The sequence below is a fragment of the Pelophylax lessonae genome (genome assembly GCF_965119305.1).
Source record: "Pelophylax lessonae genome assembly, chromosome: 1".
NCBI lineage: Eukaryota > Metazoa > Chordata > Amphibia > Anura > Ranidae > Pelophylax > Pelophylax lessonae.
In genome coordinates, this window is record NC_138768.1 from 258,960,116 (window position 1) to 258,975,115 (window position 15,000).

The 15,000-nt window shown below is 46.2% G+C and overlaps 1 protein-coding gene across 2 annotated transcripts in view; it reads right to left on the reverse strand.

Moving 5' to 3' along the window:
- Positions 1-15,000, reverse strand: part of ZDHHC8 (zDHHC palmitoyltransferase 8) — a 201,679-nt gene that overhangs the window by 31,360 nt on the left and 155,319 nt on the right. For both annotated transcript variants that reach the window (XM_082259074.1, XM_082259073.1), the window contains exons 5-7: positions 12,836-12,938; positions 12,621-12,712; positions 1-13 (exon numbers count right to left, since the gene is read on the reverse strand). The exon at positions 1-13 is cut by the window's left edge and continues 120 nt beyond it. In XM_082259074.1, coding sequence (XP_082115200.1) covers positions 1-13; positions 12,621-12,712; positions 12,836-12,938 — 208 coding nt within the window. The remainder of the gene's footprint in view (positions 14-12,620; positions 12,713-12,835; positions 12,939-15,000) is intronic.

Here is a 15,000-nt window from a genome sequence, read left to right on the forward strand (position 1 = left end):
TTCAACCACATACCTTATGAACAAAAGAAACCACTCTGTTAGTCTGTGTTATGGTTTCCATCACAAATGCCAATTGTGTGCCAAACTACATAATCCAATTTTGCATACTGAAATGGTCACTTTATTGCAACATGTGCCTTAATAATTCTGGTTTCTTTATTAGGTACCCTTAAGCCATGAAATCATATCAAAAGATAATTTGCATGACCATGACTTCCAAAACAGAACAGTGATATTAGTAGGGCAAAGGTACAAAACATTACAAAATAGACACATAAATTACTACCGATGTATCTAACTTGCATTATTCCTATGCTGCACTCAATAACAAAAGATTGTGATTTCCACTGGCTCCTTTCTTTATAAAAGTAGTAGATTTTGTTTTAAAACAAAAATAAATAAAATATGATTTTTGCCAAATGTCAGCCAACCCATAAAAAGGGTTAGAAAGTGCCAACAAGTTTGGCTCTTTTTGAAGGAAACAATTTCCTCAAAACTATGGCTTTTACCATCATCATACATTTCTTTTAAAGCCATGATACATTTTACTGATAACATGGCACTACTTGTTAGATTGTTGCTTAGTAGCAAATGTGATAAGAATGTTTCAAGATGTAATAATGCACGCCTGACTAGGTTTTCCAATAGCATACTAACAGACCTAGATTGCAGATAACATAAGCATGTTGTTTATGTCTACAATTACATTTTTCACTCATCTTGAAAAATATAATCCTAGGTCCTAGGACAGGATTTTTACCAGGACTAGCATTCCAGACTGCATTTTTCTTGCCTGTTCAGTGTGATCATAATCAATCTTAGGAGACTGATGAAAAAAATAACTTTTTTTATACTTTTTCAAATTCCTTTACTTTTTATTTAACTTACTATTTATTTAAATGCCCATATTTCAGCATTCAGTTTAATTACAAGGAAAGAAGCTTTGGTAAATTTGCATGAATATTGCAATAAGTACAACATTTTGGAAAATAGTTACACCTGCTTCATATACATTTTTTTTAAATAGGTAAGAGGAAGACACTATTAATAATGAATTGTTCATTTTTATGTGAGTTGTCCTACTTTGTGTTGTTTATTATTTAAATTATTTGGTTGTTTTATCACTTAACATTAAAGCAGAACTTCTGGCATAAATGAACCCGTAAAATGTTCATACAGCCATTTTACCTGCCAAAAGATTGTATTCAGCAAGTCATTTTCATATTCATGGTTCAGGGAAGAGGAGACACCATAGGATTGATTTACTTAAACTGTGCAATTTTTGGTGTAGCTGTGCATAGAAACCAATTGGTTACCAGTTTTTTTTTTGTCAAAACCTAATTTAACAAGCTAAAGTTAGAAGTTGATTGGCTACCATGAACAGCTGCACCAAATGTTACACTCTCCAGTCCAGTTTTAGTAAATTAACCCCAATGTATAGGGTATTGTGTTTGTAAGCTATAGGAGATGGTACTTCTAAGGCCTGCAGCCTGAACGAAATTAAAATAGATTCTTTCGTCCACATCATACAGCACAGGTGGACAAATCTCTGGCTACCACTACCATATTACCCCATAAACGGCTGAATTTTGTTGGATTAAGCCTATTTCCAGCTGACAATTTTCCACCTGGCTCCTTCCATTTACCCACTGGGTAAATTTCTTCCTATTCCTCAGGTTCGAAATTCATATAGTGTTTGGCTAGCTAAAAGATGGGACAATATGTCTATACTAAACAATATGTCCTGAAACTACTCTATTGCACTAGTGCCACACAGCCTATCAGATATTCAAATTAAGTGATATTTGAAATATCTATATAGCAAATGGATCAAAATACATTTACAGATTTTCTTTAACATACATAACTAGTTTAAATGCGTTTTATTATTCTGCTTGGGGTTCAGCTTTAATAAAGAACCATATGACTTCCGGTTCCGGCGCCCATGTAGAAGGCAGCGCGGGACATCGGCTCCAGGGCACATCGGCTCACTAACCTGCTATTTTGCCCCTCCGCACCGGCTTTTGCTGCCATTTACCTCGCGGTGACCCAGGGACCCGACCGCTATGGATCGATTCCTCCACCACGGCGGTGCGCCGCCGACGGCCCAAATAAAGTCCGCGGCTTCAATTGCGGCCTACCCGGAGGAGGACATGGCGGACGCCGCCCTCCCTCAGACGCCACAATCGCAGCCACCTCCACCCACAACAACCTTACCCGAGGCTCAGATCTCCTCCTTGGCACAGGCAGTTGCCACCCTGCTGTCTCCCAAGATCAAAGATGCGGTGGACAAAGCCATATCTGAGGGGATCACCCAGATAAAGAGGGAGATAGGAGAACATGCACACCGGCTGACAGAAATGGAGCATAGGATGTCTGATTTGGAAGACGAGCTACAGGGATCTTTTGCGATGGACCAGCAGGCCAGGCAGACACAAAGGTACCTTCTTGATAAAGTGGACGATCTGGAGAACAGATCTAGGAGAAATAACCTCCGGATCATAGGCCTGCCAGAGACATATGGAGCAGAGACCCTATGTGAGATCTGCGCGCCTTCCTGCGGCTCTGGGGATCCAGACGCCATGTTCTGTGGAACGCGCTCATCGCCTGGGGGCCCCCTCCAATGACAGACGATCCCCGCGTTCGATTATTGTGCGGTACCTGAACTATATGGACCGGCAAAATATTCTGAAATCGTTCCGCAACTCCAAAGCCTTACAAGTCGACGGCCATAAGCTGCTGATATTTGCAGATTACTCCCAGGAGGTTTCCCGCTGCAGAAAGGCCTTCCAACCGATTTGCCAGGCTTTATTTCACAAATCTATAAAGTTTACACTGGCATACCCAGCTATCCTGCGACTAGCGGACCTCACCGGAGAGCAGAAATCCTTCTCTGTGCCTGACGAGGCCTACCACTTTCTGCAACGCCATTACAACATCACCCTGGACCCTCCATCTACTCCTTCACCCCAGCGACCTCAGGGAGCCAGGGGGCAGCAGAGTCCCAGAAAGGATCCCGCAAAGAAACAGCGAGTATCTTATCGCAATAGGCCACGCTGATGAACTACCTACATCCAGCCTGTTGACTTCCATCTATGTCTCGCACGGACTCCGTTCTGTGCATATCCTGTGCTTCCCGACGTGAATACCCTAAACTTGGTATTTGGTAACTATAAGCATATGTTATGACTGTATACAACTACCATTCTGTCTATTATGTTCACGGTTACAATAGGTTGATTTAGTATTACTGCCTTATGATTGCTATGGCTGTATGACCCCTTAGGGGTTTTCCTATTACTTCTGTTTACGGTTTGTCATTTATAATGCGATGACCCGACCCGCCTGCGTGGGTCATGCTACGCACGCGGGCCGACGCCATCATGTGGCTTTCCCTCTCCAGTGCTGTGTGACCCTGTATTCTTGTCGGGGACCTCCCACGGTTGTCTTCCGCAGCATCACTTGCATACCACATGATGACCATCAGAGGCGGGGGCAAGCAGCACTGGACCTGGTAACGCTGTCCGATGCGTGAGCACATTTACATGAGGAAAAAAGTGAAGTTCCATACGGATTTCTCATGTTCCTTAATGGTTTACCCCATGGCACCTGTTGGGCATACCTCATTTCCCTTACTTCTTTCCTTGGCATCTACTTGTTGTTATTTTCCGTTGACCACTATTTTTGGCCTGGCGAACATCCCACCACGAGGCATATCACTGGGGGTAATCTCACCACTGATCCTTAATCATCCCGAGTTATCACCCTTGTGGGACCCTCCATGAGTGTCATATCCTGGAATGTTAAGGGACTTAGATCACCCAACAAGAGGATGGCAGTTCTCAGACACTTGAAGCGTTTGAAAGCTGACATCGCGATCTTACAGGAAACACACTTGGAAGCGAAGGACTTCCATCGTATGCGCAAGCTGTGGGTGGGACAGGTTTTTGGTTCTCCGGCAGTGAAGGGCAAGGCAGGTGTCCTAATTCTTGTCCATAAAAATCTGCAAGCTACCCCCAAAAACACGGCATCAGACACAGAAGGCCGCATAGTGACACTACATTTGGAAACGGCTCAACGGGAATGGGCAATAGCGGGAGTCTACGCCCCTAACGCGCCCTCGACGTCCTTCTTCCAGTCGTTGACACGGACATTGGCTCCCCTCCTCCATCTTCCGCTCCTAGTAGCGGGAGACTTCAACCAGCTGATGAATCCAGCAGAGGACAGGTCCCTCGCTGCACAGACCCTCCAGAATCCTAACTCACGTCACTCCTCTCTGCTACGGGAATTTGCGGATAGCCTACATCTCACCGATGTGTGGCGACTACACAATCCTGAAGGCAGAGAATACTCATTTTACTCTCACCCCCACCAGATGCTCTCCAGAATTGATTACATCCTTGCGAATCCTAATATACTTACTTTCGTGACATCTCCCCTCATACACAACATAGCGATTTCCGATCACGCTCCAGTCTCAGTAGGCATCACTCTCTATGACTCCACTCCTGCCGCGAAGTGTTGGCGATTTCCCTCTTATCTGGTCAAGGACCCCGGGGTATCCTCCCTCATCAAAGCGGCCTGGTCTGAATTCATTGAACAAAACGATTCTCCCTCGATATCTCCCACCCTTCTATGGGAAACAGGGAAGGCAGTGCTAAGAGGCCGCCTAATATCTTATGCTGCGGCATATAAAAAGACAATCGCCAAAACTTTTGAGACGGCCAGCTCGTCGCTGAGAGCGGCCCAGGCTGCTCTTCACAGTCGCAATTCTGCTGAAAACATAGACCGTTGGCGATCTGTAAAGGCAGTTTTTGATGAGTGGGCCGAGAAGAGGGAACAGCTATACAGATCTCATCAGGAATGGAAGTTTCATTGCTATGGCAACAAGCCGGGAAAACTCTTGGCATCTCTATGCCGAGGCCCCTTCACCCCTACTCAGGTGACAGCCCTTAGGGACACTGATGGCCAAATAGTAAAAACGACCCAAAGGATATCAACAGAGTATTTGCTCAATTCTACCAAAATTTATATAGTCACGAGCCTATGGACGAGACTACGGCCTCAGATTGGCTCTCCAGAGTCGGCCTCCCGTCTCTTACACCGGACCAAATGTCGAAGCTAAATGCCCCGCTGCCTTTGGAAGAATTGACCAAATCTATCAAAACGCTGACACCGGGGAAATCACCTGGCCCCGACGGGTACACCCCAGACTTTTACAAGTTAGCAATGGACTCAGTAGCACCGACGCTGTTGTCTGTCTTTAACCACATACTTGATGGCCACCCCTACCTCCCCACGGGCAGCCAAGCCCACATCAAATTGATCTATAAAAAAGGTAAGGACCCACTGGACCCAGGCTCCTATAGACCAATTTCACTACTTAATGTAGACTCCAAATTGCTATCCAAATTGATGGCGGACAGGTTGGCCTCCATAATGCCTACCCTTGTGCACCCCTCTCAGGCGGGGTTCACGAGGGGAAGGTCAGCAACATCTAACATTAGAAAAGTGCTCCTAGCATTAGAAATGGCTAAATCGGACCCGGATGCAGACGCCGCGATCATGACCCTAGACGCCGAAAAGGCTTTTGACAACGTGAATATTCAATGGTTGGATCGTGTGCTTCTCCAGCTGGGCTTTTCCGGAAAATTTCTCCACCTAATCCGCACGATGTACGCGTCACCGGCTGCACAGGTAGTGATAGCAGGACATATGTCCCCCTCCTTTCGCCTTTTCAAAGGGACGAGGCAAGGGTGCCCGCTCTCCCCGCTTTTGTTCAACTTGGCGCTGGAACCGCTGTCCAGAGCCCTTATGATACACCCGGATCTGCATGGTATTGGGGTAGGCACCGATGAGCTTCGTATTGCAATGTTTGCTGACGACGTCCTTATATTCACATCAGCGCCCGGCCAAGATATACCCACAATACAATCCATATTTGCGGAATACCGTTTGTGCTCGGGTCTACGCATAAATTTTACCAAGAGCGAAATCCTTCCCCTCAACACGACACGCACTCCGCCATGGGCAAATTCCTCGACACTCCGTATAGCAACTTCACACATAACCTACCTTGGGGTTAAAATAGGCCGATTCCCCTCCTCAATCTACCATCTAAATTTTACGCCGATACTAGATAAAATGATAGCTGAAATGAAAACATGGGCCAATCTACCTCTGTCCTTCTTCGGAAGATGTCACCTTTACAAAATGACCACCTTCCCGAAATTGTTATATCCGCTGCAAACCATTCCCCTGCTTCTAAAACACACAGATGTCACTAGACTACATAAAGCGCTCTCCACCTTCCTATGGAAGGGGAAAAGACCTCGCATCTCACTCATCAAACTACACCTGCCGAAGAGGGAGGGGGGAGTGGATCTACCTAACACCAGAATGTACAACATAGTGTGCCTCTTGAGGGGATGTCTAGACTGGCTTACCCAGGAATCGCGTTATACTAACTGGTCGCTGGAGACGCAGATGGTGGCCCCTTGGGATCTGATAGCGCTGCTGCACTGTGGAACGGGGGACATCCCGCAGCCCCTTCGTAATAATATCTTGATAAGAGACACGTTGGCGGCATGGCGAGAAGTGCGAAAGAAGCTGGGGACTCCCCAACGGCTGTCCAGGTACCTACCCATGCACCACCACCCCGGGTTCCCACAGGCGCAGCAGCACTCAATCTATGAAATGTGGTCATCAAAGGGGATCAGGCGGTTCTCCCAACTATTCGATGTGAATTCAGGCAGACCGTTGGTTTTCGCCAGCTTTGCGGAAACCTACGGCCTTCCTTATGGTCATTACCTTTATTTTCGGCAATGTATTAGTTATGTTTCGAGACTGTGTCATGCCCCCTCACAACGTTTTTGCTCAACCCTATTGGACACATGGATACAACAGGGCAAGCACAGGATATCACAGCTGTACAAGCCTCTAAACTAGGAACTCTTGAAGGGGACTTCGGCTTCCGTGGCCAAATCTTGGAACAAAACTCTAAACTCCCCTGATGCGCATAAGAAGATCATACAAGGCTACATCATTACCCGTAGGTACGTTACCAACGAATTCTGGAGGGAGCAACAATACAAAATTCTGCATGGAGCGTATCTCCCGCACATGCGGTGGTCTCCGGACGTTGCCCACCACTTTTGTACTCTTTGCAAGGAACGTTTCCCTTCCCTTCTGCACAAGTTATGGTCATGCACCCACATAGCCTCTTTTTGGGATAAAGTTATTAGATACGTTGCAAAACTAACAGGAGTACTCCTCCCCCAGGACATATACCCTCTACTCTTCAACTGCTTGAACATAGACTTCATCTCTTTATCTCAACCCAATTGGAAGCTTTTATCCCTGCACAAATCCTGGATAGTGACCTGCTTAATGTTGGCCCGTAGGCTGATACTCCGCAACTGGCTGTCGGACTCTGCCCCAACTATCTCAGAACTGTCCACTGCCATGTCTTCATTGAGAACCACAGAATCGGTGGGCCTCTCCATCGACCCACGCTTGTCTCGCACAAAGTTTGACTGCAAATGGAACTGTATATCCTCCTCCTGCCCTACGGAAGCTGAAGGGCATTCAGCTCCCGTCTTTATTTGATCTAAGATCCCACCACCACTAACTCAGTGGACTACAATGCACCGGTGAAACACACTCCCCCCAGTTGGTTCCCCCGTTCTAATTTGTATCTGCTTCAACCTCCTTTTACTGCCTCACTGTTTGTTTAACACTGTTTGTTTATTACAGTATGGGTGACAGAGGGGTCTTCTAGGCCTTCCGGACTGGGCTGCTCGACTTCGGGAGACAGCCTAGTCCCGGACAACTGGCAACTACGGATATGTACCCACATAATTACTCGTTAGGATGCCTACCCCCCCCCCCCATACAATCCTCATATCTTCCCTTGATGCCAAGTGATACTACACATGGCTTTCTGTAAAGCATCCCTCTCACCTTCCCCCCCCCCCCCCTCCTTGAATTAAAACAAAACACCTTTGGCCTTACGGAAAATCGTTATTGCGGCTCTACCCGTGAAATTCTTTGCGACCTGCAAGGGCGCTTAGCAGAGCGCGTTGTCACCAGTGTTATGCCATTCGCATTATTTCTTGATCCATTGCTCACAGTTTTATTCTATGTAATGCTTTGAATTTCAATAAAATATTGTTTAAAAAAAAATAAAGAACCATATTATGAAGCATTTAAAAAGGTGGGTTGAGAATTACTCAAACTTCAGCACCCAGTAAATGTATCATTCTCTGGAATAACCATACAAGGTACAAGCTTGTATTTGGTGCAATAGTATTTTCACTTACCCTTATATCCATATCAGATTCAAACCATAAACGGTGATAAAAATTGGATTTTTGACATACCGTAAAATCCATTTCTCTGATGTTCACCGATGGACACAGCTCCTGGTATTCGTAACCATTGGGTTATAATGCCCCCTACAGGAGTAGGACACAAGGCAGAAAACAATTCTGGCTCTTTCTGCTATAGCCACTCAGTTTTGCCACAAGCAGTGTCAGGAGAATAATAACTCCGCAGAGGGGGGGGGGGGGAGAGGGGTGCTATGTCCGTCAATGAACATCAGAGAAATGGATTCTATGGCAAGTCAAAAATCCCATTTTCTCTTTCATTCATTGACAAACACAGCTCCTGGTATTCATAACAATTGGGACATCCCAAAGCAGTTTTCAATATAAGGGGTGGGAACAACCAAAAAATTCCCAAGGCTAAACATTAGCCAACCAGGCAACAGGGGCTCAAACAAACAACCGGCGCCAAGCTGAAAAAAACAATACACCCTCAAAGGAGGATCAGGTCCTCTTAAACAGCAGCCTGTAAAATCTTGCAGCAAAAGGAATCAGCCGCAGATGCCAACACATCCACTGTATAAAAAAAATTTGTAAAAGTGTGCACCGAGGACCAGGTGGCTGCCTTGCAAACTGACGCCTGATGACGGAAGGCCCAGGAGGCACTAAGCGCCCTAGTAGAGTGCACCTTGACAGGGAAGGAAGAACCTGTCTGATCCATCTGGAAATGGTTGCAGAGGAAGCGGACAACCCTTTTCGAGGTCTATCCATAAACACAAAGAGAGAGTGACTTCCTGAAAGCCTCCGTAGCTGCCAGTTACACCCTAATTGCCCGGACCACATCCAAGGCATGCAAGGCAATTTCCTTCAGATGTTTAGGCCTGGGACACAGGGAAGGCAACACAATGTCTTAATTCAATGAAAATCAGAGACAACCTTTGGAAGGGACGATGGACAGGGGCGAAAAACCACCTTTTCCCTGTAAATTACAGGATAATGCCGTCATTTCTAAAACCCTTCGCACAGAAGTGATATGCACTAAAAAGCCACCTTCTGAGACAACGTAAGCAGGGGAATCTCACAAATATTTTCAAAAGGAGGCTTCTGCAGAGCTGAAAGAACCAAATTAAGATCCCAAGGCGGCAATGGAGCCCGAACTGGAAGAACCAAAGGCAGACACTCTGAAGAAAGGTATGGACCAGGGAGTGTGTGGCCAAAGGTCGTTGGAAGAAGACCGCCAAAGCCGACACCTGGCCCTTGATGGTCCTCAAGGCCAATTTCTGTTTAACCCCCGTTGAAGGAAGGTTAAGATCCGAGCCACCGAGAAAGAGCGAGGAGGAACCCCAAGAGACTCACACCATGCAATGTACATCTTCACGTACGATGGTAGATCTTCCTAGAAGTAGATTTCCTAGCTTTCAACAAGGGTAGGAATCACCGACTCAGATAAACCCCTATCCTTCAGCGCCTGGCGTTCAACAGCCAAGCGACTGTAAATCAGGATGGAAGATCGGTCCTTGGGACAGAAGATCCTGCCTGAGAGGAAGCCTCCAAGGAATGTCGGTGACCAGCCGCACCAGATCGGCGTACCCAGCCCAGCGAGCCACTAAGATGACCGGAATCCCTTCTGCCCTTGATCCTACATAGAAGTCGGGGCAGAAGCTTGAGAGGAGGGAAGGTGTAAATCAGTCGATACTGACCCCACGGGGCCCCCAGGGCACCTGTGGCGTCTGGCAGAGGATCCCTTGATCGAGCCACAAACCTCTGCACCTTTCTGTTGAGCCGAGATGCCAGCAGATCCCCCTCGGGGGTGCCCCACCGGAGACACAGCTGATGAAAACACCTCCAGATGAAGATATAATCAAATGCCTGCCGACTGAGATAATGCACCAGCCAATTTTCCACCCCGGGAATGTGTACGGCGGAGAGGGCTGAAACAAACCATTTTGCCTACCTTAGAATGCCTGCTAGCTCCAGAGCCGCCAGGATACTTCTTGTGTCCTCTTGATGATTGACATAAGCCACATCCGTGGCATTGTCCGATTAAATGCGCACTGGACAACCCTCTGAAGATGACCCATCCAATGATCCAGACAGACGTCTGATCGCTTACAGTTCCAAGACATTGATCAGGAGTCTGGACTCTTCCAGACTCCAGAGCCCCTGAACAGAATGCTTGCTGAGGACGCCTCCTAAGCCGGACAGGCTGGCATCTGTGGTGACCACTGTCCAATACAAGGGGAGGAAGGATTTTCCCAGCCGGAGAACGAAGCCACCATACCAAGGACTTCCTTATTCCCTGACTCAGCCGGATCAGATATTCCAGAGACTGGGGAGTCTTGTCCCATTTGGTCAGAATCTCCCTTTGCAGGGACCTCGTATGGAACTGTGCAAACAAACGCCTCAAAAGGTAGAACCCATCAGGCCCAGCACCCGCATGCAAGTCCGGAGGGATAACCATCTGTTGGACAGCAGGAGACGAATTGCAGCCTGCAATTTCTGGAGTTTGTCCAGAGGAAGGAGCACTCTGGCTAAGGCTGAGTCCAGAGTCAGGCCCAGATAGTCCAGGTTCCAGGATGAAACCAGAGCAGGCTTCTAAACGTTCAGAATCCATCCAAACTCCTGCAGAGTCCAGATTGTGATCTCCAGGTTGTCCACCAGAACAGAGAGAGACTGTGCTTGCAGTAGGAGATCCTCTAAGTAACCCAGTACTGCGATACCCCATTGGGGTAGCAAGACTAGCACTGGGGCTAACAATTTTGTGAAGATCCGAGGAGCAGAGGCGAGACCAAAGGGTAATGCTTTTTGCTAGCACGTCGCCGGTAAGCCACCTCCACTCAGGACACAGGGGACTCCAGTGCATGGATGGCTAGTTGGAACCTGGAGAGCCCTGCAGCCCCACCACGCTGGCAGCACCACCCGGTTGCCAGGCACAAAGCACCAAGCGATCCTTAGAGAGGGAGAGGACCCCATCAGACTCACCACCCACAGAGACAAGCACCTGCAGCAACAAGGATAATCTGCACTACAGGTGCAGGGACCAGGAAGTAAAATGACCCAGGAGTCAGTACCAGGGCATGAGGAGGGGCTCCCACTACTGAAATTGCCACCCACAGGGCTCCACTGTCATGGCTGCTGCTATTTTCAATGGCAAACCACAGAAAAATGGCTGCTGGACTACCCAAACATGGCTGCCGTGTATAGAACACACAGGCTTCAAAAAAATGGCCGCCCCACAAGGCGCCACGAGGCATACAGGGACCCAGGATTGGGTGAACAGGCCTTAAGGACAGATCCAGGCAGGGCGGGGGGCCCTAGCAGGAGCCCTCTTCAGGTACAGCCCCCCCCTGCACAGTCGATTGTCCGGTCCCTGGTGGGGCACCCCCCTGGCCCCCATCGCCAGTCAGAAACCTGCCCCCACCCCAGGAAAGTGGCCAGACCACCCAAATGGACCCAGCGTATGTTGAAGGGAGGGGGTAGGATAAGGAACTCGGCAAGGGGTGTCTCCGGGAAGAAGAGGAACCGGGGGGCCCACATCCACTCCAAAACCATCCAGAGGGAGAGAGGGGACAGCTACTCACCATACCAGGAATCAGGCAGGTATCGCTCCAGACAGATTCCCTCTCCATCAAAATGGGGGGGGGGGCTGTCAGCCAGGAGGAACGCTGCGACTCGGGCCGAGAATGGTCGCATGCGACCTCACAAGGCGTTTAACTCGCAGCCCAGCACCCATCCAGTGGGGCTATGTCGTGGCAGACCTAGTGCGGAGCTGAGATCTGCGTGCACTCACTGGCCAGACTGGGGTGACCACTGGATCTAGATTATCCAGCCTGTTGCCCAGTCTGGCAGTTGATTGTAGATCTCAAAGGAAAAAGCCAGGAGGGAAAAATGTTCTAAAAAATGTTGCCAGGACCAAAGATCCCAGCAAGGAACTAGGTCCTTACTTCTGACTAGGCAGAAAAAAAAACTGAGTGGCTATAGCAGAGATGGATTATACCCCCTGGAACTGCCCATGGGTGTAGCCAGAATTTTTTTCTGCCTAGTGTCCTACTCATGTAGGGGGCAGTATAACCCAATGGCTATGAATACCAGGGACTGTGTCAATCAATGAACGAAAGAAATTAATATTTTTCAGAAGTTTTTTTTTTTCTATAGATTTTCATACCCCTTTACTATCCTAAACTAGCTGTATGAAGAGGCACAAACCCACAGAGCTGAGTATGGTCTCTTGAATTATGTAAAAATGTGTCGCCATCAGAAATTGAGTCTCCTACATCCAACTGACTCTCTACTTACCTGGGTGTCAATGGACTGCATAGCACATGCTGTATGTTCCCACAGCATCCTCTGGTAAAAGGATTGACACCTCCACGGAACTTCCCGGTCACCTAGGCAGACATACAAAAGTCATAAAATGAGAAAAAAGAAAACAGCAAATGGTACACTGTAAACATAGCCAGAGAACAAAGGAAACAGGTCATGAACATTTCTAAATGTTTAACACTTATTACCTGCTCATTTGTGGTGCGGCCTCGAACAACCAGCACTATATGGAATCCAGTGAGGCCAATGACAGGGATGAAAAACAGTCCAGCCACACACATGACTGATATTCTGTATACACGTGCTAAGGAATTCAGCTTTAGGTTATGTTGTTTGGCTGTGAGAATATAGTATTTTCAGGCTCATATAATAATACATCTTTTCCTTATAGCTGGTATTGTCCGAGAAACTAATACCATTCGTTTACTGTAGAACAAAACACCAAACTCTCAATTACATATGACTCTAACCATATGACTTGTTCTAATAAGTTCTTTAAACCAAAAACTGGCAACCATGCAGCTAGTGGGAAAGTCTTGAAAATTCTAAAGCTGACCACACACTAGTAAATTTTGGAATGACCATTTATACAAAAAATTTCCAGTACATTTTGAAGCAAATATACATTTCTGAAACAAAACTGTCCTATTATAGATAAAATTTCCATCGTGCACCGTCAATTTTTTTCTCTAATTTGATCGAGCAAGCATGTCGACTGGACCCCATTAACTATTTGAAAAGCAAATTAACATCCTTTAAAGATGAAAATTTTCAAAACAAAAAAATTCTAATACCGGAAGGCTAACTTTCAACTAGGCAGAGATAACAATTTCATTTTTAAAGGCCAATGGCTGGTAATCCGGTGTTGGTGCCTGTGCATAAAGTATAACAAACGTTTAAAAAGGGATGTAGCAAAGGGTTAGAAAATTCAGTGAGATTCTCCATTTAACCGGAATTTCACTCTCCTAATCAACATTGACTATTTTTAATCATTATGATGCTTACATTAGTAAATAGACAGGAAAAGATAGATCTCCTAATTTGAAACTTTTTTTCTTAAGTTACTTTCTGGTTTCTAGGCCTAGGCAAATGATCTCATACATCCCAGTAGTCTTTAAGAGGGTAGGAGGGGTTTTCTCAGCACACCCTCGGGCTTACATGCTGGAGCTAAGGACAGATGGAGTCCAGGAAGTAAATTCTACATGAATCATTTGCCCTTACTCAAGATGGCCACAGCCAGAAACGCTAGGGGATAATTTTCTAAGTTCTCAACAAAATAAAACATGAAGACTTGGATAGATAGGTAAGTTTGCTTTAAATATTTTAAAATGAATTAAAAACAGTGATTTCGGTATTCAGATGCAGTGTAGTTCCCCTTTAAATCTGGTGATCATGCCTGACCCTTGAGCAGTGAAAAAAATCACCAGGCCTCTTAAGTTTTTAGGAAGACCTCCTCTTTGTAGGACTTGGTGTTGTGCATCTACCCAGAGTCTGGTACTCCACGTGGCAAGCTGTACCTTTAACTGTCTTTACTGAAAAACGTAAGCCATCTCCTGCCCTTCCCATCAAAATAAGCATAGATTTCAGATACAAACATTGCAGTTATCATATCCTACAGCATTTAGGTCCAGAAGAAAGTTTCACTAGCTGTCAGCCTAGCCATGCAGATCAATGGCTGTCTCTGTTCTAAGGTCAAAACATGATTTTTATTACGGTCAGTGAACAAAAAAAGTGACTCTTAAAAGGAGATATGAAGCAACTTCTTAGTAAGCTTTAATCCCAATTCAGTTCATACACTATATGGTCAAAACATGTGAACGCTTGACCGTTACACCTACATATGCTTGTTTGTTTTCTCATTTGAAAACTTTGGTCATAAATATGGAGGTGGCCTTCCTTTGTGACTATAACAAACTCCACTTTTCTGAAAAGGCTTTCAACAAGATTTTTTGGGCATTTGAGAGCTCAGGTACTGATATTGGACAAAAAGACAAGGCTTGATATTAGCATTTTAATTCATCCCAATAGGTGTTTGATAGGGTCAAAGTCGTGGCTCTGTATAGGGTACTCCTTAAGGCCAAGTCTTAATGGACCTGGCTTTCAGCACCTGAACTAAATAATTTGAAAGGATATACGCATACTTTTGGCCATATAGTGTACAATTATGGATAGACCCATGTTTGCAGAAGCACCTTGACTTGGAGATTTGTACTTATACAAATAGTTGTGGAAGCCACGCAATACCAAGACTTCTTCTGTTATTATGACTAGGTGGAGGTTTGAATTTAGCATAAAAAAGAACCGGTTTCTAGAAATGCACTGTCCAGAGGATGTACATGTCAGCTACAATTAG